Source organism: Pinus tabuliformis, chromosome 5_1 (genome assembly GCF_031772625.1).
Source record: "Pinus tabuliformis cultivar Carrire ecotype Pingquan chromosome 5_1, CPIR1, whole genome shotgun sequence".
NCBI classification, from domain to species: Eukaryota; Viridiplantae; Streptophyta; class Pinopsida; order Pinales; family Pinaceae; genus Pinus; species Pinus tabuliformis.
This window is the reverse complement of record NC_142305.1, coordinates 746,391,666-746,417,504: the sequence shown is the minus strand read 5'-3', so window position 1 is coordinate 746,417,504 and position 25,839 is coordinate 746,391,666. Positions and strand designations below refer to the sequence as shown.

The window sequence follows — 25,839 nt, the reverse complement described above, 5'->3', positions numbered from 1 at the left end:
TGTATTACTGGTCGAAGCTCTAAGAAATGAGAGCATGTTGTGAATGATGTATAGCAGTTATTACCCGCATAAAGGTGGGGTAGTTCATTGCCCGGTAGGGGTTGGAACATGCATCGCTTCCTTTAATGATGTGAAGGGCGCTCATGGGCCCTAGGGACCATGGTGATGGCCATAATGATAATGGGTAGAGCTCATGTTTGGCTTTTGCCCACGTGCTATATTAAATGTCCCAACCATCTTTTGCATTTTATGATTTTATTTTCTTTCGTTTCTTGCTTGTGGCCGTGATATGCTTTTAACTTTCTTTTAGCTACATCAACCTCTAGGGCAACGTTTCTAGGGCCGGCCCAGATATGTGGGCAAGGGGAGGGAGTGTGCCATTGCCCTATGGACCCAGAGAAGAGAAATGGTGGAATAAGGCTTGTAATGTGCGAGGGGGAGTGAAAAATGTGGTACGGGAAAATGAGACCACGCTACCAAAATCGAGGTTTACCAAGTAGTGCCCTTCCTAAAGCCATAGACCAATAGGCGAGATCGGATGGGACTAGGATTGAAGATTAACCCCTCATTTAAGGTGAGGAAACAAAACCATGATTAAAGCCCTTCCTTCTTCCAAGTCACCCAATAATCCATGCCCAAATGAAAAGCAAGCATAAGCACACGATTACACGATGAAAAACATACATTTTGAATAAGATTGCCCACCTTCTAACATATGCTCTTGACAGAGGGGCGAGGGAACATAGAATTGATACAAGAACAAAAGATAAAGTGGCACGTCACGTCGGCTACAAAGTAGCTCTCTGGGGCTGCTAGCTACTAGCTGGAAGAAGATGAATATGAGAAAGGCTCTCCTAGGGGTACCCACTTTTGGTGCGCAACAAGCCTTAAGTTTGGAAGAGAAGCCTTATGAGAAATGTCAATTTGCCCGTTACTTTCAAGCTTGGTTCACTTAGATGCAAAAATGATTATGTACCTAATGGTGAATTTGCGGCACTAGATATTGTGTGTAATTGACAGGTGCTTTCATCATGGGTTGGGCAACTTAATTGGGGCCTAAGTCCACCAAAGGAACATATTGACACACAATAGTGATGTGTTGAGAGCCATGGGACTCCAACATTTGTAGAGCATCATTTATATCCATGGGCACCTCCGACGCCCTCAACATTCCTGCACTTCGTCCTATATCATTGATAGGATGATGCACCTAGACTACCATGCCCCCAGCGAGCTTAGCAATATTACAGGGTTAGTCAGTTGATCCCAGGCCCAGATGAGGTTTGCCTCAAACCTTGAGACATGGGAGGGCTAGCACCATTTTCAGAGCCCTCAACATTGGAGTAAAATCAGCCATTCACACCACACTTGGAGACCCATGAGACCCATTTTGTGCCCAAAGATAAAACTGGGGTCCACAAGATGATTTTGACAAAATCTAGGGGTCAACCCCTAAATTGTGAATTTAGAGGGCCTCTACACAAATCAAGGCACTCAAGGTCCTCAACACAATCCCTAAGGCGGCATCTGCTAGCATGACGTCAACATTTCGGCTTGCACATATGGAGATTTACTTTATTTCACAAAGGCTACTAGGTCGACTTGTGACCTAGACCTATACTTGCCCATTATTTTATGTTTAGCGGGGCTTGTCGTCTAATCAAGCATTTGAATGCCTCATATAAATTTAGAACTTATCATTTGAACTTCTCATCATCACACCTCTTGGATTTTTGACCTCACTACCTGCTCTCTTGTGGATAAATTGGAGATCTTGAATGCATTTTGATATTTGGAGTTGATCTTGGATATTCTTTGGAGCTATCCTTTGGTCTAATGGATGGAAATCTTGCATGTTATCTTGTAAGTGCACTTAATTGTTGAATATTTATTTCTTAATGTTTAATGTATGGAATGGTTGAAAATTGTGCCCTAATTTGTTTAAGACCAATTGAATTGCTATCCAGATCAATATTGCATGCATTACTGATACATAACAGGTAATGAATTGTCCTAGAGGTTAACTCCTTGAAGCTCTCCCATGAAAAGCCATTTTTCCATTGCATAGGTAAATGCTTGAAATTTTGTTGCTAAAGCATCAAATTTCAACCTCCTTAGGAACATTTTTGGTTAATCTATCTCATCCTAGACTCCATTCTCCCAAGGGCCAATGAACTAGTCCAATTGGTTGGTGATCATACTCTATTTTTATCCATATTTTCTCTCTCATAATTAGCCCTTTCAAAGCTAGGATAACTAGGGCATGGTCTGAATCCCTAGGCAAGTTTTGGTGGTTGGAGAGCCTAAACATCAAAGGCATAGTATTTGCCACAAAATCTATCCTTTTGGTGGGCATCAACTTCAATTTCATCCATAAACTTTCTTGCCCTAGTTGTTTGCCAAAGAGGGAAACCCCAGTGTTTCCTTGCTTCGACTTAAGGGCTTTCTTGAAGGTTTCATGAGCCTTGACATTACTGGTACACATTGTTGGAAACCTTTTCTCTTAGCCTTGACCTTCGGAAACCCTAATACTTGTCAAATTTTTCAAACCCTAAGTCTTATGCCTTCTTTCCTAGGTCTCAACATAGAAAGCAAATTGTCTCCTAATGGAGCCTTCAACCTAAATTGTGTCTTTCTTGAAGAGCTCCTAGTGAGGTCATCTTACATATCAACCTTAGAACATCTATCATAAGTGACCTCTTTCCTATAGGGACACCTCCCATCGGTGAAAGTCCATAAACTGCAGGGGGTTTTGGCTGTGGTGATAGTGGACCACTACCCCATTGTTGTCTCTTCGTCTAGTTTATGCCTTGTAGGGTTTCCCCCTCCAAGGCATGCTAGATTTTGCAGCAAAAGGCACCATTGTAAGGGAACAAAGGCCAACACCTTGAGAACATTAGTTCCAACTACATATATTTTGGTGAGCAAGTACTCAGAAGAACATACATCTCACTTGGCAACTCCATATTCAAGGATTAGAGTCCTTGAACCAATGGCATGTTGCCACAAAATCTAATAGGCCTTGTGTAAAGCCCCACTAGGCGGAACCAAATCTTAGAGCAACAAGAGAAATGGTTGCCACTATCACCTCAACGACCTTTCTCCTTTAGTGGTATTTGACCACAAGGGAGGTTTCCCTAAATTCACTTGAAGGACATTCAAAGATTATGGCTCAAGGTGATAGAAATGAAGTTTATAAGATGGAGTAAAGTACTAGTTCAGCCTAGAAGGCCAAATTTTAAGTGCTCTATTCCTAGACCAATTTGACAGCTATTATAAGTTAGGGTTTTACTGATATTCAGCAATAGGGTACACGATGTCATATAACAACCAAGGGAAAAGGCCTTTTAATGAATAATCAACAACGAGAATGAGGCCTTCCAACAGACACATAGGATTCAGGGTTTTTAGTGTAGTTTTATGGCTGGAAACATGGATAAACAACAAACTATGGATGATATCAGCCCTAAATGGGAAAGGTTTACCATGCAACAATGATAGATTTTGCTTTTATATTATTTATTCATGCAATTGAATTCCTACTTTATGAACCATAAATATCAAACATAGACTCACATTTTAAGCAATTTTCCACATCAAACCATATCCCTAACCCTAGGTATCTAGGAATTAAATGAAAAAAGGAGAAAATTAGTAAAGAAAAATGGTTGATCAATGCAACAATGACTAGTGCCTCATTCTAAATGGGTTAATGGAGTCTATTAGGACTAAATCTCTAAGGAAGGCCTTGATGGAGGGGAGGATGAATAGGACATCCAATTAATACCCTAGTAATTTAAATTTAGGAGATACCCATGTTGCTTGGGAGCGGGAGCGAAAACGGGAGCGGGAGCGACCATTTTCAGAAGCTCCCGGTTTGGGAGCGAATCCAGGAGCGATTTTTTAAAAATATATATATTTTTTATATTTTTTAATTTTTGATACATATATGTCAACAAAAACATGTAGAATGATGAATTAGACATAAAAAACATAAAAAAACATAGATTGATCATTGAACCATATCACATCAATCATCTAGATTCTAGAAATTATAATCGTCATCAACCATGTCCACAAGTTAGTAAAATACATATTACAACTGCAACATATTGAGTCTCATGAATCATGATTCATCAAATTCAATCTTAAAGTTTCAACTTCAAGCTTTCAAAATTGAAAATTCAATAACATTTATCATCATTGATCACCAAAGTTGTACTTGTAAGCTAAGTTTAAACTTTAACCATTACAAGAAGTAATATCTAAGATATTTCTAAGTCCTAACTTCTAACTGTTAACATGATATGAAATGTTATAAATTTATAAAATGAAACATGAATAATGAAATGAAATGAAACAACTTTAGTCTTTCACGAAGCATCATATTCATAATTCACAATCATTACCAATGAGTTATAATTGCCAAGGCCCAACTTCAAACTTCAAATTTTCATTGTCACAGTGATATATTGTTTACAAATGTCAAAAAATATCATTATGATATGAAAGAGTCAAGAGTCAAGGACTCAAAACTCAACAGTTATGAAAACTAAAGTCTAATAGAAACTAAAAAAGACAAATAAACTGTAAATCTACATGTGGCCCTTGCCACGAGAGTCTCCAGGAGTATAAGCAGGTCGTGGTGGTCTTCTAGGAGTCTCCCGCACAGGCCGACGACCAGAACTAGAACCTCCACGTGAGGGTGTAGATGGAGGTGGCGACAGCAAAGGAACAAGACTCGGACCTCGAGCACTGCTACTGGATGGTGGAGGTGGAGGTGGACGTGGCATGGCTACTTCATCTTCATCCCTTACAAGTTCCTCTTCCAGTTCTTCAATATGTACAATGCCATCCTCCAAATTGTCATCCTCTGGATGATTGTCCCAAATTTTATATGTGGGATCCTCATAAGCCCGATCACAGTAATGACTCAACAATCTCAAGTTGTAGTGCACATAAACCAAGCTTTCTGCTCGGTTTTCATTGAGTCTGTTTCTTTTCACATTATGTATGTAGCTGTAGGTGCTCCAACACCTCTCTGTAGAAGAAGTATTTACAACCTGTGAAAGAACTTTTTTTGCCAATTTTGGCAAAAGTCCGTGGCCGCCATATGTTTCCCACCATGTGAGAGTATCAAATCTATCTCTGTCGTCCATTGCATGGAAGTTACCATACAAACCAGTGCCACTGAAGTATCTGCCTATCTCAAAGCGCACAGCTGCACATTCCTCCCTATCAGGTACCAACTTTTCTAATGCTTCCAAATATCCTCTAGTTACCTCTGGATCTAAATGGGGTTTGGTCCTAACCCCACCCCGTGCTGCAGGTTGGCCCAACCAGGATGTAGAGTAGTATTTTGGCGTAAGGATATACGCCAAGCAATGTAGTGGAAGATTGAGCCTATTCCACCGTTCACACACACAACCATGAATCAGTTTGTACAAGTTGGGATCTTTATTATGAACAATATCTTTTATTTCCCCCAACATGGTATCCATTTGCTCATACACCTCGCCAATCACTGGTTTGTCCAAAACTGCCCATCAAGAGTGGCCTCCTCCACCATTTCAAAACCTGCCACGTCAGCTGCATTTGTAGCCCTTTCCTTTAATACCTGCCAATGTGGACTTGATACCATGCTAGCTAATGCCTCTCTTACCTTCAAAAGGCGCCTGAAGGTGAGGTAATAGCTACCAAATCTAGTCTTCGCAATCTTCAACAACTCCAATCTCGAGTGACTGCGGAAAAGGCCATGGGTATTGCTATGATTTGTACTAAATTTTATCACTTTTTTGTCTTTCTTGTACAAATCACCAATCCATTGGTATTGTGCATTTTTGTTCTTGACAATATCATGCAACAGAAGGTTTAATGTGTGAACCAAACATCCAGACCAAAATGTGTTGGGGTATTTATCCTCAATAATTGCTCCCGCTGCCTTACAATTAGGAGCATTATCAGTGATGACTTGGATGACATTGTAAGGGCCAATACGCTCAATTGTTTCAAGTAATGCTTTTGCAATGTTGATAGCGGTCTTGAACTTGTCTAAGTAATCATGTGCAGTTAGAAAGATGGGACCACTAACAGACACAGCAAGAACACTTATCAATGGCTTGCGTTTTACATTTGTCCATCCATCAGATACAATGGACACCCCATGGTCAATCCAAGAACTTGTCATTCTATTCAAAGAATGTGATATTTTGGCTTTTTCATGATCAAGGCCAACGGTTCTTGCCTTGTCATACCCAGGGCTCTTGTATCCTTTAGGGGCATCATTTATGGCAGAAACCATTTCGTGCCAATAAGGTGAGTGAAGAACATTGAATGGTATCCCACATGCATAGAGAAACCTGTAAACCTTTGAATCCACATCATTCCTACACCCCTCATCAAGGAAATCTGATATGGTTCTACGCCTTAAAGATGATGACCCTGTGCCTCCATATCCACTGCCTTGGGAGGATGCTGAAGGAGTTCTTTGTGATTGTGAGCTTGGTTCAAAGAAACCCCTTGATTTTTTTGATCTGTGTTGGGCTTCCTCCTCTTCTCTTATGTATTTGGCTCTATCCGCCGCTGACACCACTGTACAAGTTTTGATTCCTATTTGTTTGTCTCCATCCCATGGCCTTTTCCCGCAGAGGTGTCTTCTAGCACGGGTGTATGAACCTGTGTAATCAGTGTTGCAATGGGGGCAATGAAATTTAGTGGTTCCACCCCCTCTCCCTGTTTCAGCTCTGTTAACATATTTCCACAATGGAGTTTGGTCTTGTTTAGTTTTTTGAGGGTCATGTTCACCCTCCTCCAGCTCCTCCTCACCGGGGTTTTCACCAATTTGACTTTCTCCAGCTTCTTCATCCCCCTCTTCAGGTTGGCCCCTCCGTTTCCTACTCTCCAGCACCATAATAACCATAAAAGGGACCAGGAAGAGGAAAATGCCAAGAAATATAGCTAGGTCCATGGTGTTTGATGTTTGTAGGGTTTTGATTCCTGAATCTGCAAATTAATTTAATTTATTAGGATTAATTAATTTAATTTATTAATTTAATTTAAATTTATGATTTTTAAACTCAATAAACTAAATTAAATTAACTAAATCACTACCTAACTAACTAAACTAACTAAATTACTAAGTTACTTACCTCTGCAGGCTTGCTCCTCGCTCCTTGGCAGTTGCTCCTCGCTCCTCAGCTCTTGCTCCTCGCTCCTTTGCTCTTGCTCTTGCTCTTAACTCTTGCTCAATGAAGTCACAATGAAATTTTTTTTTAAAACCAAAAAAAAAAAATTAAAATTAGTTTTTTTTCGCGTCCGCGGAAATTCTTTCCGCCGGATCGCTCCCGGCCTGAGTCGAAACGCTCCCGGAGCGTTTTTTTACGCCCGAGAGTTAAAAATCGCTCCGAGAGCGACGGAGCGATCGTTCCCTTAAACGCTCCCGAACAGAGCAGGGAGCGTAAATTTTTTTTAGGAAGCGCGCTCCCGAAAATCGCTCCCGTCCGAGAGCGATTTTGGGAGCGCGCTCCCGAGCCGCTCCGGCCCGGAGCGCTATTCGGGAGCGGGTTCGAGGGGGGGGGGGGGGGGGTGCTCCCCCACAACTATGGGAGATACACACTCAAAATTCCCTTAAAGGTTTCCCATAAAACAATCTTACATATCATAGAGGAGTAAGATTTCAAGATAAATTTAGCAATTATATCATGACACAATTAGAAACCCTACTACACAAATACAATATGCAAAATATAGAACATATGCAGTAAAATTACAAAATTTTCCAAGAGAAACACTTCAGTCAATCCCAAAAAATCATCTCCAAGCAAGAAACCATCTCCAAGAGAAACTCGCACCATAAAAAGATCGTATTTTTCCCAAGTCAGAAAAAAGGAATAATTTGCACTCTTTAGAAGAAGAGTGATGAATCTATGATGATCAAAAGTGGAGTAAGGTCTCCTCTATTTATATGAGTAATTCACTTTATTTCTACTAATTTTACAAGCTTAAAATAAGTTTGCTTAAGTGTTCAACAAGTGAGCTTACAAGCCAACCTCAATATAGCTCAAAATCATAACAAATAATGACAAAATAGCCCACACTTGTGGGAAAATAAGCTCTTCCATTATGATGTCATCCTCCCTAAATGTTCAATATGCCACAAGCAAGTGATAAACGGATCATGGGTGCTTCACACTCCAAGAAATAGCTCAAAGTATATGAGTATGTCTCCAAAAGTGCCTCCAAAACCATGACATCATCCCTACATCACCCTTCTAAGGGCAAAACGGTTGATGTGGGATTATCATAGTCAAGCTTTGGAATCCATCAATGATGTGCAAGTCCTCCCCTATCATCTCAAGGATAACCATCATCATCTAGGCTCTAGAACAACCAATGGCCATCTAAAAGTGTCAAGACCAACCTGGGGGTGTCCTAGGCCCATCTCGACACATCACTAATAAATCCAACACCAACTCTCAATAGCTCTGGATTTCGGCAGCTAAGGATACTCAAGTGAGTCAAGTAATATTTGGAACCATCTCATAGCCCAACACTCTCCTCTTGTTGGTTAGCGTTGCATAAACAAGGTCAGAATTGCTCTCTTAACTAGGTAAAATGGCCTCTTTGAGTGCTACTGAAGGGAATGAAGATCAAATCTCAAGGTACTTATGCTACCGTGATAACACCACCTAACAAAACCCTCTCAATATTAAGTGAAATCAACAAGCATTACGGAAAATAACCATAAATGCATCATAGTGGACCATACCTAATGTTTGGGGCACAATAATACTTCACATAAAACTCACTTTCAAATGTCTAACTAGATCAAGACATGTAAACGAATTACCTCACTTATATTATAGATAGTTAGGTCAACAACCCTATTAAGTGTTTCCAGCCCCCAAGGGCAGTGACATGTCCTAGGTTAGCCCATCAATCCTTAGGTGTGTGTGATACTAAGCTACAAAGTGGGAAGGTCTTCAAGCCAAGGTGTCATAGCCATGTGACCAACTAATGGGGGTCGAACATCCTAAATGTATTGATGTAAGGAGGGAGCAATCGTGGAGGCATGAGTTACCCCTTTCCCCATCTTTCTTTTCCCACCACTCTGGTGTGCCTTTTACCTTTTATGATTTGGCTTTTATTGGGTATCTAGCTTAAGAGCCCAAGCTTACTTTTGAAATTTTCCATTACCCCCTTAAGATGAATCATTTTATCGCTCATCAGGGTTGCAACATACAAGAGTTCCTGTCTTTAAATGAAGCATTAAATGCTTGAGGAACTAGTTTATGGCTAATGAGGGGGGGTAGAGCTCATGTCAGGCTTTTTCCCACATGCTAAATAGATGTCCCAACCACCTTTTGCATTTTCATTTTTCTTTTATTGTGACTTTCTTATGCTTTTATTTTTCTTTTAGTTGCATCAACCTCCAGGATTAGGTTTCTGGGCCCAAACTCAAGGATGAGGATGAAGGGTCTCAATCCCAATGACCACTGACCCAAAGAATGGAGATGAAAAAATAGGAAAGATGGAAAATGGTAAGTATGGACAACCTTGGGCAACCTACTTCGATCAGTGTTTCCCCCATAGTGCCCTTCCTAATACACTATGGCCTCAAAGGAGGTCCCGCTAGACTAGGGTCAAAGACTGACCTCCTAGATGAAGTAAAGTTACAAGAATACAGTCAAGACCGGTCAATCACCCAAATTACCCTGTAATTCATATTAGTATACCCATAATATTAATTGAAAGCACATGACTGCAAAATGGTTAAAGTACTTGCCAATAGATGACACAACCTTCCTTCATGAAGGTATGTCAGATGAGAGAGAAATCTGACCAGAACAAGTGGAGGATCTCGAATCATGTTATGTGCTTATCATATAGGGTTGTTGGCTGGTTGGTTATCCAAAAAAGAGAAAAAAATGGTCCTATGGGTTACCCACTTTTTGGTGGGTTGGCACATACCACTAGTTCTATTCCTGATATGCTGGATAAGATTCACTAAGGTATGTATCGAGATGATGGATCATTTTCAAATTCTCGGTGATAAAGTTGTGGAAACACAAATGACAGTAGCTTGCATCTACATTGGATAATGCTTCTGAAGAAAAAGAGGATCTAGGTCAAGGTGCAAACCCTTCTTTCCTCTACAACACTTCCCAATTGTCAAGATGAAACTTTGGCAGTAGAGGATGGTTATTTCGAGGATTACAAGGATGAAAAAGAAATTGTTTGGAATATTCTTCCTGAATTGGATTGCATATCTGTTGTGAAAGAAAAAAATTCCATGATTTTGATATAAATCCTAATGATGATCCAAACTATGATACTGATCCTAAAAATTATGAGATAAAGAAAAAGCTTAAAGGCACCTATTTGCTATTCTCATCAATGGCTCTAGATATGAACATGAAGAGGTGAAAGAAATCAGCCATGGTGATCGAAATCAACTAAACCTATTGCTTGATTCTGTTAATATGATGATTCAAAAAGACCAGAAATCAGCAATAGAGGAATTATAACAGCAGCTGTTTTTTTATGTTTAGTAAGGTAAATTTGATGTTTCATTAGTTGTTTTTCCTCCTATGATGATTCATGCATTTGATCTCAATAGTTTTCTGGATGAAAAGGGTTATGCTAATCCTATTGAGTAATGGATGAAGATCTATTTCAAAAGACAGCTCCAAAAAGTCTTGTATTTTCTTGTGTCTTATTATGAACAATATCCAGTCATGTTCTGAGTTGAACCCACTGCATTCTTGCCCTGTCTGGAAGATCAACAGGAGAAATCCCACAGCATTAATACATTACATGACTGTTTATACTGGAATTTTGGTTATGATGATTGACTGATTGAAGCACTAATTACATTAATTGTTCGAGTATGTCAGGCTAGGGTTTGAGTGCATAAGTTCAATCCTTTTGGTGTACTTTCCATTGCACTGTAGGTGTGTGTATTTCAAGTATTCAGTCAATCTCTTATGTTTTCCAGTGTTTGTCTGAATTTAGTCAATAAGAGTCTATATAATCAAAATTGTTGAGCCAAATCAAGAAGTCAAGCATGATTGAAATAAATACTCTAATCAAGAATCAGACTCTAATTTCCTGAAGTCTGAAAGTTCAAATACTCCAAGGGAAAAGTCAAGTTTCAGTGCAAATCTTGCCCCTGAAAAAAGTTATTTATTGCAGATCGGATTCTAGGATTCTCAGCATCCTGTAAGAGGGCTCTGTCCTCAAGCTTAAGCCATTATTACCGCCTTCATCATACCTTCCACAAGAAGCTTCCACATTTATCCTAAAGGTGATTAGACTGAAGATTAAATGAGGACAAGGTTCAAGTAGGGTGTGCTTACGAATGAAGGTTTTGCCAGGACTATTTTGTTCTTAAGCTGACTTATCTTGGAAAATAAGCAGATAATCTTAGAATCTATTTTTACCAATGTATTACTCTGAAAGAATTCAGAATAATGTCTTGCATAGATTTTCTAATTCGATTAATGGCACTTTTGAGTAACTTTTCAGGTTAAGCAATCAATCTTAAAGCACGTTAATGACACTTTCCAATCAAAAGCATCCATCCATATGTGGTCTCCTCCAAAGATAGCATGAACATGAAACGGGTCATAATATGTTAGGTCCCTATACTACTAGTGTAACCCCTTATTGTTATTAGTACTACTAGTGTAACCCCTTATTGTTATTAGTACAACCCCCTTATCGTATTATTATGCCCATATAGTCCCCATGTTGTTATTATTATGCCCCATAGAAGCTCACTATTGTTATTGTTGTGCCCCTACAATATTATTGTTATGTAGGCTTTGATTGTATTGGGACCCCTTAGACTCCTATATATAGAAAGGAGGTATTCTCATTTGTATCATCCAAGAATTGTTCATTTGTGTCCATAAGTCCATAAATTGTCTAATCATGCCTCTCTCCGTTAGCCTAAGAGCCATTGTGTGGGATTGATTGGCATAAACGACATTTTTTGGGACATCAATTCAATTTCTTCACAAATCGGGCTAGCTTGGAGCATTGGAACCTCAGACCATTGACAACTACTGCAATGAAACCATCATTATCAGGATCAAGTGGAGGCAGCAAAGAATCAAACCCTCTAGAACCTAAAACCATCAGCTAGGTGACTAAGGCTTTTTCTATTGTTTGCCGAATCGCTCTTCGAAACTCTCCAATTATTACTTTAATTTTTTGAATAAAGGAAAACTAACAATAATGAAATCTACTAAAACTTGATTTAATACATTAAAAAATTGTAATTATAATATATGTAAATTTAAGAAAATAATAAATGTTAGGTCCCTATACTACTAGTGTAACCCCTTATTGTTATTAGTACAACCCCCTTATTATATTGTTGTGCCCATGTAGTCCCCATATTGTTATTATTGTGCCCCATAAAAGCCCACTATTGTTATTATTGTGTCTTTACATTATTATTGTTATGTCGACTCTGATTATGTTATGACCCTTTAGACTCCTATATATATAAAGGAAGTATTTTCATTTGTATCATCCAAGAATTGTTCATTTGTGTAATGTAAAGGAGGTTGCCCCCTCGAAGAGGCTTATTTCTAAGGCGTTGATCTATCTTTTCTATCTTTTGTGCACTGGTTTCATAACATTTGGTATCAGAGCTTTGGATTATAGGGTTTCGCTGCTCCAAACAGATCATCAAGGCATTTTTGCTATAACGTTTTCTCTACGAAGTTTCAAAAGCTAAAAAAATAACCCATTTGAGCCGAAATCTTTCTAATCCTCCAGTCTGAATTTCAGATCTTGTCTCGCTATATTTTCATAGATATGATCTGAGGAAGTTACCGTTTCTGCAAGCTCCAGAATTCCATCTAAAACAGGTCATCGTGGCATCTATGCTATAATTTTGTTTCTACGAAGGTTCAAACTGTGAAAACCCATTTGAGTCAAAATCTTGGTGAAGCTCGAGTCCAAATTTCAGATCTTTTTTTTCTATAGTTTCGGAGATACAGTCCAAGACATTTAGGGTTTCTGCAGGCTCCCGAATTACATCCCAAACAGGTGACCTGGGAAAATCGTCATAACTTTCTCTCTGAGCATCAGATTGAAATTTCGTAAGAAGGTATAGAAATAGAACGGACTGTACTATTCTGTGTATCGGTTTCAGGTCCTAAGGTCAAACTAGTGACACATGGAACTTCGTACAAGTTCGCTCTACTGAAAAAAGTATATAATCAGGCCATCTTGGGAGATTGGGCATAACTCTTTCTTGGAGAATCCAATTTCGATCAAACTGGTGGCATTGGAAAGAGGATGCAAAGGGCTACTGCAGGTCGTAATTTCAGACCTTGGAGATTCGAAATTTCATATATACAACATTGCAGCAAAAGAAGTTTAAAGTAGGTGGCTCGGTATTTCTACGACTACAACCATATAAACAAATGTCCCTCAAGCAAGCTAAGAAGGATAATAATGTATCATCGAAGTATTATGGTCCGTACAAGCTGTTACAAAAGATTGATACTATGTCATACAAATTGGAGCTTCCTACATCTTCTCAAGTGCACCCAGTTTTCCATGTTTCATGGTTAAAGAAGGTTATAGGCGAGAAGATCCCAATTCAAACAATATTGCCAAAACTTGACGAGGAAGGAAAAATCATATTGGAACCTGAAGCAGTCATAAAAACAAAAAATTGACAGCTATGAAATCGATCAATTTCAGAGTATCTCATCAAGTGGAAGAACTTACCAAGATTCCATATGGGATGAGAATTTTATACAAAAGCATCTAGAACTACTCAAGCGTTGAGGACAACACTTTTTGAAGGAGAGGGGCATGTTAGGTCCCTATACTACTAGTGTAACCCCTTATTGTTATTAGTGCAACCCCCTTATTGTATTATTGTGCCCATATAGTCCCCATGTTGTTATTAGTATGTCCCATAGAAGCCCACTATTGTTATTATTGTGCCCCTACAATATTATTGTTATGTAGGCTCTGATTGTATCGGGACATCTTAGACTCCTATATATAGAAAGTAGGTATTGTCATTTGTATCATCCAAGAATTGTTCATTTGTGTAATGTAAAGGAGGTTGACCCCTCGAAGACGCTGATTTTGAAGTCGTTGATCTATCTTTTCTATCTTTAGTGAGTTGGTTACATAACATAATAGCATTTTTGTGGACCACATCCACATGTCAATATCAGCAGAGATTAAAGTGATATTCTTAAAGGCCAAGGTAGCACTATACCATGGTGTCGATGAAGTGAGCAATAGTGTGCACATAAGGATAGATCAGACGTAGTGAGAGAATTTCTTGGGACACCTCAGTGTCTAAGATGGTGCCTTCTTACCATTCAAATTAGCTTATCTAGTGCTAATGTGGAGCCAAAGCTAACAAGGATGCATGTCTTAATGGACATGACTGCAGTTCTGATCCTATTGAGCTTTCTACATGAGACCTCATTATCTGTCAAGAGCAGCATAGTCCTCAAGAAGGATTAAGGCCAACAAATCAAGTGAACTTTGGCATGCCTACTTTCTAGAAATCAAAGCCATAACTAGAGAAAAAACAAGGATTTAAAAGAATAAATATCATGGAGAAATTAACAAGTGCAACATTGCTTTCATGGAGGAGGTATAGGCCCATAAATGAGATAAATTTGGTACGATTCCCCTCTACAAACCAGCTCTGTAATTAAACAAAAATAGTGTTCCATGGGGACATGCCCCCCAGGGTGGGGAGCGTATTCCCCATGTTTCCCATGGTCATGGGACAAGGGGACACCTAGGGAAACGTTTCCCCACATCCCCCTTTTGCAAAAATGTGGGGGGAGTGTTTCCCCAATGTAGGGGATGTGTTTCCCCAAAAAGGGTGCTTCTCTCAAAAAAGGTTGGGCATTCCCCCAAAATTTTTCCAAAACAATAATTTATGTGCGGGGGAGCCTAATATTCAACCATAGGAACCTATTAATTCTATGCAATTAATGGCAATGTAAATTTTTTAAAGTAAACACACACACACAGATATATATATATATATATATATATATATATATATATATATATATTACATTACCATTAATTGTTTCAAGATGTTTGAGAGTGGTTCCAACCTCACTGGATTTCATATGGAGAAAATAGAATTTTAGATCCCACTCAAAATCCAGTAGACTTGACAGTTTTTGAGATTTTAGGATTGGAGGGGATTGCAACATTTCCATTAGATTCTATCATGTATGAGGGTATGGAACTAGCATTTAATTAAGATTCAAGAACACCAATCCCTCTAGGTACCTCGATGTTGGTGGCATTGATTGTTGAACTCCTCTATCATGACCCTAGTAAAAATGTACACATCACTCAAATAAAATCTCTCTTTGACATGTTAAGCCTTTTTTATCTTATTTTAATGCTTAGAGGGTGATAATGATGATGAAGATCCCAATATAGGCAATGATTTTCATCTCAAATTGAGTCTTTGACTCATCACTCTTTGCTATTTTTGAGTTTGAGTAATTGCAATTTAAAATTCTAGTTTTCAAACTTCAGTATCTACTATTTTGCTCAGTACTAATTAAATTCTAGAATAATGAATGATTAATTTAAATCAATGTAGATTCTAGAATAATGAATGATTAAATTAAATCAATGTAGATTCTAGAATGATGAATGATGAATTTAAATCAATGTATACAATATTTTACTATTTCTATTTCATTGAATCATTTATGATGTATGAATCAATGTATTTCATTATTGAATTTGAATTTGAATCGTGTTTATATTATACATACACACACTAACATCCCCTTCCTCATCCCCTCTAAATTTCCCTAAAATTTGGGGGTGCTCCCACACATCCCCCCTGTGTGTTTTCCCATTCTTGCATCCTCTCGGCCAGTAAACTTGGTGGAACATTGTTTTCAAGGCAAACATATGCATAAATACCAAAATGACCTAGTCTTTTATGCCTGAAAATGTATGTATTGCAGATATAAACCCTATTTGTACCCTAAAGGCTAAAACCATAAAATAAAAGTTAAATTTGGAGTTTTATGGTTGGACTATTGGGAGAAAACTAGTGCCTGCTTATTTTTGGGGGCATATAGGGTCAACGAAGGACTACCTACGGAGAAAGTAATTGAATCTAGGGTGATATATAGGGTTGTCCACTACTAACCCTAGAAGACCCACCTAGTATCTCACAAAATCGAACAAATTCAATTGAAGGCTCTCCACTAAGAATATTCCTAAGGTTTTTTAAGGGATTTATCCAAGAATAAACCAAAAGAATGAACCCTCTCCACTAGAAAAGTACAAGTACACTTAATAATTATCCATAAACAAATCCAAAAAGATCTACAGAGACCACTTAAGATATCATGAGCATCCATAAAACCTAACCATGAAAATCCATCAAAAAGTTGCAAGAACATCCATCAAACTATTTCCACAAGATGTTGCTCTAGTCACCCTTCCATAGCCTTTTAGATAAAAGAAAAAAAATAGACAACCAGTGATATATATCCACAAGTATTAATGATTTACAATTGATGAGTGCTTCTCTTATTTATATGAGAGATATAGCACCTATTCATCCACTAAAAACCCTAAAAACATAAATTATTTCCTTGATATCTTACAAGCCCTAGATATAAGGCAACAACACATAAAATATCCATGATACGAGCTAGATAGGTCACAAGACCCCTAATGATGCCTCATAAATGAAGAATAATGCTCAAAATATCAAGTTGTCCCTCATAAATATGTGATACAAGGTCACACATGTGGCACAGATGCTCTCCAAAGTGTACAGAATCAAATCACTCCAAATAGTGTGTAGGGGCTCCAAAAGTTGAAACATTGCCTTCTAGGGTTGAGATATTTGATCATCGGGAGTCTTAACATGCCCCCAAAGGTGTGACATCATCATCATCAAGTGTCCAATCAAGGAAAAGTAAAATGTCCATCATCCAAGTGTAATGTCATGGTAAAAGGTGCAACATCTCATCTCCGATGCGCAATGTCTAATCTCCAAGAGATGTTTAGATGTCTCCCAAAGGGTACCAAGTCATCATAAGCTCCAATACTCTGTAAGGAGTGGAACAACCTCAATCAAGTGTGGAACCAAGATTTCATCAACATCCTCTAAAAGACCATGTCTATTGGAGCAGTCGACACTGAGGATAAGCCCAAGCACGCAACGAGTTCACACAAAAACCAACACAAATACCCAACAATAAAACCAAGGTATTTTTTGAGTAAACTTTACGGAGTGATTTACAATTACAATTTCTTCCAAGTTTACAATATTGAGCATGTACTCCTTGTCATCTAGGATTCTAGTCTTTTAGCATTGGTTGCAACTGGGAGGCCAAATTCACATTCACCTCACGAATCTCCCTTCAGTAAATCACCACGGACTATCCTCCTATGCGCACAAAAGCTTGTCCTTTTGAGGCTGATCAAGTCTCTTCCTAATGACCAAACAATTCTAATTCCTCTTCAATGGAAACGCTTCTACTTTTTCCTATCAATTCCCCTCCAATGATTAATATTCCTTATAAAAGCAAAGTTGCAACAATATCCACCAACAGTGCTTAGGAAACATCCACCAACAATGACGATCGCTTGTCAAGATCGATGGCTTCAGGCTCATCGAGCGCCAACAGATTCTAAACTCAGTCAACCCCTCTTGAGTCTGATGGGCACTTTTACGTCGGGCCTGGTAGCGTTATCAAGTACAAAAACAAGTGTTCAATAGACCGCACCTTCAAAGCCTGATGAGATCTAATTGGTCAAGGGCTTGACAGTCACGATTGACATAAGAAAATCTACAGCGTTGGCTTTATGACTTCATTCTCGATCCGAAGACATCCACTCTCCTAATTATATGTGACCATGCTCGTCAAGGTTGCAAACCAAATCAAATCAAATCAACTTTCATGATCAGACAACTTTTTGAGGCCTAGAAGGCCGAGGATTTTACTCTATTTATTCCTATTAGAAAATCACAGTTTGTACAAATACAATATTCACAGTACAATTCAATGATCAATGATGAACTAAACCAAGCCCTAAACCAGACTAAAACTCAACTTGAAAAGAAAATAAGTTTGGCTGATGAGGATTACACGTTCATCCAAGATGCTCCTACATCATCTATGCAAGCATCATCATCAAGCAGGGGCTCCAAACATCCAAGGATGACCATTCGATGTACGTGCAAGAGTCAATGCAACATAAAAGGTGACTTGTATCCAATGTAAAAGCCATTAGATAGATGACATTAGGTATCTTCTTCAAACTTCACACTAGCTTATGACTTTGTGAAATTTGCCAAGTTTAAGTATGGGAGGATAATCATAAAACCCTATCAGGTGTGCTAGCACCCAAGAAAAGGAATATTTCCCAAGAAACCCATCAAGGCATAAATGTAAATGACAATAGTATGACTTGAGTTTTACTTCATGGGAATGGTGCCATTAACATGCAAGGCTACATAACATAATCATCCTCATAAGCACCTTTTTACAGGGAGCGCTTGTGCATTGAGTTACCCTTTCCTTGACACTATGTCCTACTACCCCTTTTCTTATATTTTTATATTTTTCTTCACAAGCCCCCTTTCTTGTATATGCATTTCATTGCATAAGGGGTTAGGATAACTTAATTTACTCCTTTAATTATGCATTTCATTGCATCAGACTTGGGGCAATGGCCTCATAGCAAGAGGATAGAGCTCAAGCTTTCTTTGGCTTTTGATTATCATTAATATACCTTCATTTTCTTTTGCGTTTTGAAATTCATATCATGTTGTTTCTCTTTTTTATGCAATTGCATCAACTTCAAGCATCCAAGCCCCTCCTTCTCATGGAATTATGAAGCACAAACCTTTTTGGGGTACATGTCACAGCCAACCAAAAAAAGGACAGCAGAAAGGGGAAAAGATGGAGTATTTCATGTATGAAAATACATGGCCACGTTATATCAAGGTTCCACAATAGTTCCCTCTTCCCCAAGGGTGGCAACAATTGACTAGGGAACTGATGATAACCACCAAAGTAAAACAAGGCATAACTTCCAAGCATCATGATTCATTATGTGATTCAACCACTTTCATGTCAAATACATTGAACCTAAACACTTAGTATGAGGCAATGGAAAAATGTACCTCCATGTGTCAAGGCACCACAATCATAAATGAATGAGTTGACCATGATGTAAGAGGCATTTGTAGGTTGTTGTTTGTGAAGAATGCTAAATGTCATTATCGGGAACACAATCTGTAATGTGGATCATCAAAGAAAAAATATCCTATAGATATCCCTAGAAGAGGGGGGGGTAACAAGCTTTATCACTTTGAGTGCAAGTTTGGAAGATAACAGGATGTAGGGCCTTTCCAAGCATACGAGAAATAGTGCAGATTTATAAACTAAATGATAACTGATGTTATAGAAGGATAGCCTATACAAGAGGCTTTGTGCAAGAGTTACCGAACAACTTAATTGGAAAGCATGCCTCAAGAGGATTAGCTTGGGCCTACATGTTTTCCCACAACAACTTGTCCCTAATGTGCATCATTGGTGATGCCTTCCTTGCAACATCTATTTTAGCTAGCTACCTTGAAATATTGTGGGCATTCACCCTTCTTCCAACACCAATCCTTTCCCAATGTTGTTGTAGGTGCTACAGTTGACGAGGAAGTGTTGTTTGGTTTCAACCTCCTCAAAACTGCAAATTTGACAAGCCCTGTTATTCCATTCCACCTTGGGCTTCTTTCACCTCCACGTCTCACATCTTATCCTATGCAAGTTTATCCTAAGTTGGGCCAAGACATGTTTCTCCATCCAAGGCACATTAAAATTAAGGTATTCCTGCACCTTAATCTCTCTTCCTATGTTACAATGTTCAATATAATATCGTTGTTTTTGCTTGGCTCTCCTCTTCCATTTCCCCCTCCTATAGAAGTATTGAATGTGTCAGTTAAATGCTGTCCTATCTCGGGATAAGTCCTCTTATGCTATACCCAACATTCCAGCCATCTTTTGCACTGAATATTCCATATATTCTTCCTTCTTTGAAACATCTCCTTGCTTATTCATCACGGGAATCTGTTGCTATCCATCTCTGCCACTCTCTGCCTATATAGGATTGTCCTCCTTATTGCTTCCAACGCAAGCGGGTAAAGCCTTCTTTTCACAAACAATATTTCATACGTGTGAAAAAGCTTGAGTTTTGCTTCTAATAATCTTTTAATTCTGTTCGTTCAGTACACTTTCAACATAATCATTGCAGAAGGCATGAATAATGGGGCAACTGAGTTGGACAACGTCGATACGAAATCAGATTAACTAGACAAGGAAGAGGCTATTATTTTTACGCCAAAGAACTTAGATTTCCATGGGGCTGAGGCAGCGCAAGAAATATAAACAGAAGATGCTTCCCATTCTGAGCTAATGAATCATAAACTTGTAATGACTCATTGTACATATGAATTTTGACATATGTTAATATTCTACATATAATGGCTCATTGTATATATGAGTTTTGGATATATATATATATATATACATGAATTTAAATCATGTTAATCAAAATTTCTTGTTTAACAAAATCTGTGATTTTTTATATTTTTTTACTATCTGGTATCTGAGTTTTTTCCCTTGTGTTTTTTGTAAATGTTTATATTAACTTATCGCGGTTCATCAGGTAATCGGGTGCACTGTTAAGGCACTCCCAGATGTTAAATCACCAGTTTATTCCCCGCCTTATTCTGGTGTTATTCCTGAACCTGACCATGATATAGCCTCACTGTTGCCGAACTTACCAAAAACAAAACTTATCACAATTCTTCAGCTAGGCTGCCCTGCTATGAGGCACTTTTATGCCATAAAAATCACCCAGCACATGCATCTGGCCTCATCCATACCCATTTGGAAGGTTTTCCTCAAGTCAAGTCTATAAACTCTCGACTCTTTTGCCTTACCAATTTTGTCAGCAAGCCGTCTGGTAACAGTGGAATGTCATTATCATTACTCAGAATTTTCTTAGTACCAGCCCCTGTTGATAGAACATTTGTCAATTCTAGCTAACAGCTGTTCTTCAGTTAAGATGCTGTGTTATGAGGCGCTTTTACGCCATCAGAATCATCCACAACTTGTATCTCGCATCATCTGCAACCACTAAGTGGGTTTTGCCCTGTTTTCCCCAAATCGAGTCTAGAAACTCTTGACTCTTTTGTCTGACCAAGTTTTTCACCGAGCCAAGTCTGGTATGGGTGGAGCTCTTTTGATCATAAATTTCTTACCCACAATCCTTATTGATAGAACATTTGTCAATTCTAACTCAACTAAAGTTGCCTGTAAGTGACTAAGGACATTATTTACTTATGAGTAGCAAAAGAATTTCAGGATGAAGGGACAAATAAACTTTATTTCTTCTACATTCAGAACTTTGAGCCTTGTAGAGTGCTCGGATATTTAAGGACACAAAACGTATATTACTGATGGATGTGACTAAATATGACAGATTTCGACTTAAATGATGTATATCCCAGTTTATACAGCATTTACTATTCTGCTGCTGGGTGCATTCTGGACATAGAGGGGATTTTTGTTAACAATTTCATTGAGCTTGTATCATGTATTGGTCGCAGGAAGGTCAATTATATGTATAATGGATAGCAGAAAGAAGTGAAATACTTGCAGCAGGAAAATAGGGACACGACATGTTATGTTGAGGGGATTTTAACAAAAGTGTTACTGAATTAGTCCCCTAACCGGCTCTTTAGTAATTATTTGAGTATATATTGAGCGAGGAGATCTTAAGAGCAAAGGTATCGTACCTCCATTTGACCATAAAGTAACAGGCTTGGAATCCGAATCATCCTCTGCTTCAGCAAAATAATAAAACAATGCGCGTCCAGCGTGATCATCGACGGTGATGTATCCAGCATATTGTTTGAAATTTACTATTGGCTGACCAGGCAGTCTATCAATTAAATCCTCCCGCGGACCTCCGCTAATTTGCACAGCTATGCCAAATAAGATATACATAACCAAACACAGCCATCGCTGCAATTTTGGTTGCAACCCCATTCAACTTCCCCGCTGATGACGGTAACCAAAAGCTCGAATACTTTTCTGTGAAATGAAGAGCCGTGGATCCAACTTCTTAGTCAAAATGCGCGCAAGCTAATTCAGAGTTTACTTCGTAATGGAGCAGCCACTGGAGCCAGAGCAAAGCATACTCTTCATCTTAAGCTCATAAATCATAATAATTTTATCAAAATCCAGCACGGGCTATGGTCTCACATTATATTAATAACCTCAATCGTGTTCTATGATGGCAGAATTTCACAAAATTTGCATGCAAGCCCATGCAAACATCTATAGAAAGGTATCTTCACACGGTTAAATATAAAAGCCAAAAAGACAAGCATCCAGAAGCCTGTTTTGGATTGAATGGGCAAGCCGTTACAAACTTTTAGTGCATCTCCAGCGTGTATTTTTCCCAAACCCACATCGCCTGTCAAAGTTTAGCCTCAACCGCTCAAATAATCCCAACCCGATCCAAACTCGTAGTGCATGTGAAGCATGTATTTTTCCCAAATCCACATTTCCTACTAAAAGTTATAGCCTAAACCGCTAAAATAATCCCACCTGCTACTCGAGTCGAGCGAAATTTCAACCAAATGCAATGGAATTTAGCCGGCATAGGCAAGTAATTTACCTTTCATAAAATAATACGCCTTCAATTAGGTAGGTTGCCAAATTATCCACATTTTCCAGCTCTTTTTTTAAGAGCGCCTAGTAATTAACGGCTTAGGGAATCACTCATTTTTCTTACCCTACGTTGAAAAAAAAATGAGACGTCTAAACGTAAACACCTACATTAGTATGCACTAATACTCAAAATTTGCTTAACTCGCCCTCTCTTTTTTAGGAAAATCTCATCAAATTTACTGTGACAATCAATTTCAGCAAAATGCTGTGATATTTGGCATACACAGAAGCAAGTGGTTCACCTTTCCGTGTAAACAAATATATACGCTTCATTTAAGTAAACTGTCAAATAATCCATAATTTTTTTCAGAAAGAAAAGCATAAATATTTTGTCAAATAATCCATAATTGTCAGCCTCCGATCCGCGAATCATTGATTTTGTTGGCACAAGTTGGAGCTTTAGATATTTAACGGTAGCAAACAAAATAATAAACATAATTGTCAGCCTCAGATCCGCGAATCATTGATTTCGTTGGCACAAGTTGGAGCTTTAGATATTTAACGGTAGCAAACAAAATAATAAACATTTACTCAAAATTTGCTTAATTTCCTTCAATCTTTTTAAAAGTTTCATCAAACTTATACCGGTAAATTGCAGCCAAATGCGGTTATATTAGGCGGACAGAGAGGCAAGGTCTCCGCTTTTTGCCGGATACGCCTCAACTGTCAAATAATAGCGCCCTATAAGTAACGGCCCGGGTAAGCACTTGTGTTCTTGCCGCGAGTTAGAGCAGGAAAAGGTTAAATTAATCCTATGCAGGAAAATTAATATATATACATTCACTCAATCTGCTTATTATCGGTACGATATTTCCAAGATTTCGCCAAAGTTACTGTACCGGTCTGAGCTAAAACATTAAAGCTGTATCTTTCAGAAAATTTAAGTCAATACTCTGATCAAGTTGTATTCTCTTGGCCGTATTCTCTTGCTTTGAAGGTAAACGTAATAAATGTGTGCAGTACTCGGGGAGTTAAATAGGTTTTTGGTAGCAGTACCTCTGCCTTTATATTGATTTGCGATAGCGAGGTTTTGCAGCGTCATACACAGCGAGAACTGTATCAATGAAGGCCATCAATGGGAAGTATCAAGATTCACTAATGCATACATTGGGATGTGGATCTCGACAACATAGCTTTTAAACAATTTTACGATTAGAATATCTTTTTAGAAAATTAGTAAAACGACTGAAATAATTAATAATTAATATGGTATAATTTAAAATGTTAAAGATTCTTATATATTTATAAAAAATTAATAAATAAGTAATAATTATTGTAATAAATAATTTAAACAGTATAATATTTCATTTTTTACGATGATGATGGTGGTGGTGGTTAAGGTTCGCTGAGACCAAATTTTGGTTTATCAAACCTAAGAAACAAATTATTTATTTTGATTTAAGATTTTATTCTTATGCTCAAAAAGTTCGGAGAGAAGCCTCCCGAGCTCATATTAGTTAGGAAAGTCATATTGTGCCAAAGATTATGAAACTGAAATCTAATGTGGTCAGCGGCTACTCATAGCACCAGAATTTATTTGAGCATCCAAAGTATAAGGTTTAATGTTAGGGACTTTAATTCTTATTGGAATAACCACTCTATCTCCAATGCCCATAACATTAAACAGCTCAACATTTTTCTTTGGGGATATCTCTTCAATAACTGGAACATTTTTCATCAGTGAACTTGTTAATTTAGAATTACAATCATCATAATCATAAATAAGTAATTGAAGCTTGGATGACAACTGTATCATTTCTGACCTTGTATGATGAATTGAAGATTTCAAATTTGTTATCTTTTTCTTGAGAGCATCAATTTGATTCATACATGGAGATACGGAAATCTGCAAAGGTTTGAACATTGAATCGAACTCTTTTTCGATGAACTCATCCTCATCTCTTTCTTCTTCTAAAAATATTTCTTTCTTTTTAGATGGCAGTTGTTTCTCAAGATTCTCAAGTTTTTCAGTCAATCTTCTTCTCGCTGTACACTGGACTGGATCTAACTGTGCGAGATCAGCGTTGATTGCTACAATCTTTGCTTGTATATCTCTTGAAGATTTTAAACTGAACATTTTAATATCAGAAATGAATGTTTCATCAGAATTAAATGATTCTGAATTAATTGTTAATTTCCTGATTTCAAGAATTTCATTATCTGAAGATTCTGAAGAAGAACTTGAAACTTCAAAATATTCTCCATCAGAGTGAGATATGAGGTCCCAATCTTGCGGATCGTGGATTCTCGAAAAGATATTCATTATCTTCATCTGCTTCCTATCTTTTCTTTCTCTGCAGGTGTTAGCATAATGACTTTCTTTACCACAAATAAAACATACAACTTTTTTAGAAGATTTTGATCTCTTTCTAAATACTACCCTTCTTCCTTTAAATGATCTTTTGGAAGGAAAGTACTTTTTCTTCTTAGGAAAGTATTTATCATTCTTGCAAGAGCAGGACTTGTCAAACTTTGTCTTTTTAGAAACCTTTCTTTCGCTTTTCTTATGACAACCAAAATTATAGGTTTCTTTGAAATTATTGCAAAGCTTTGTGCTAAAGTGCATCTGTTTGGAAAAAATCTTCTTATCTTTGCTTTCTGCACATTCTTTCTGCAAAATTGTGACAATCATTTGGTGAATAGCTGCAAATGATTGTCCTTCCAAATTCACTTTATGATCTGCTATATACTGATTAATGAGATCAGGAATTTTACCAGGCATAGACTGAATGTAATACCTCAGATAGGCAACATTATGTGAATCACTAGCCTGATACAGAAGTTTCTGCATAACACAAAAATACTCTTGCAAATAATCAATGTTGCATAACTTCTGGGAGAGAAATAGCTGTGAATGATGCGCTGAGTCTTCAGGGACTAATCCAACAAATTCATGTTTTAAAGCTTCAAGCAGTGCTCTTAATGGATCAGTTCTATGTTCAACTATTTGATCTTTCTCTTCTTCTGCAAGCCTTTCCTACCATTGCTTTAGTATGCTAGTAAAAGACCATACAATTTGAGAGACTATATCAAACCATAG

The 25,839-nt window shown here is 37.9% G+C and overlaps 1 protein-coding gene across 2 annotated transcripts in view; it reads right to left on the bottom strand.

Moving 5' to 3' along the window:
- Nucleotides 1–25,839, bottom strand: part of LOC149167099 (serine carboxypeptidase-like 42) — a 163,534-nt gene that overhangs the window by 92,650 nt on the left and 45,045 nt on the right. The window contains exon 1 of one of the 2 annotated variants that reach the window (XM_089432867.1): nt 21,860–23,036. The exons of the other annotated variant lie outside the window; for it this stretch is intronic. Coding sequence (XP_089288993.1) covers nt 21,860–22,112 — 253 coding nt within the window. The 5' untranslated portion in view covers nt 22,113–23,036. Of the gene's footprint in view, nt 1–21,859; nt 23,037–25,839 lie in introns of those variants that run through there. 2 annotated transcript variants of the gene reach the window in all.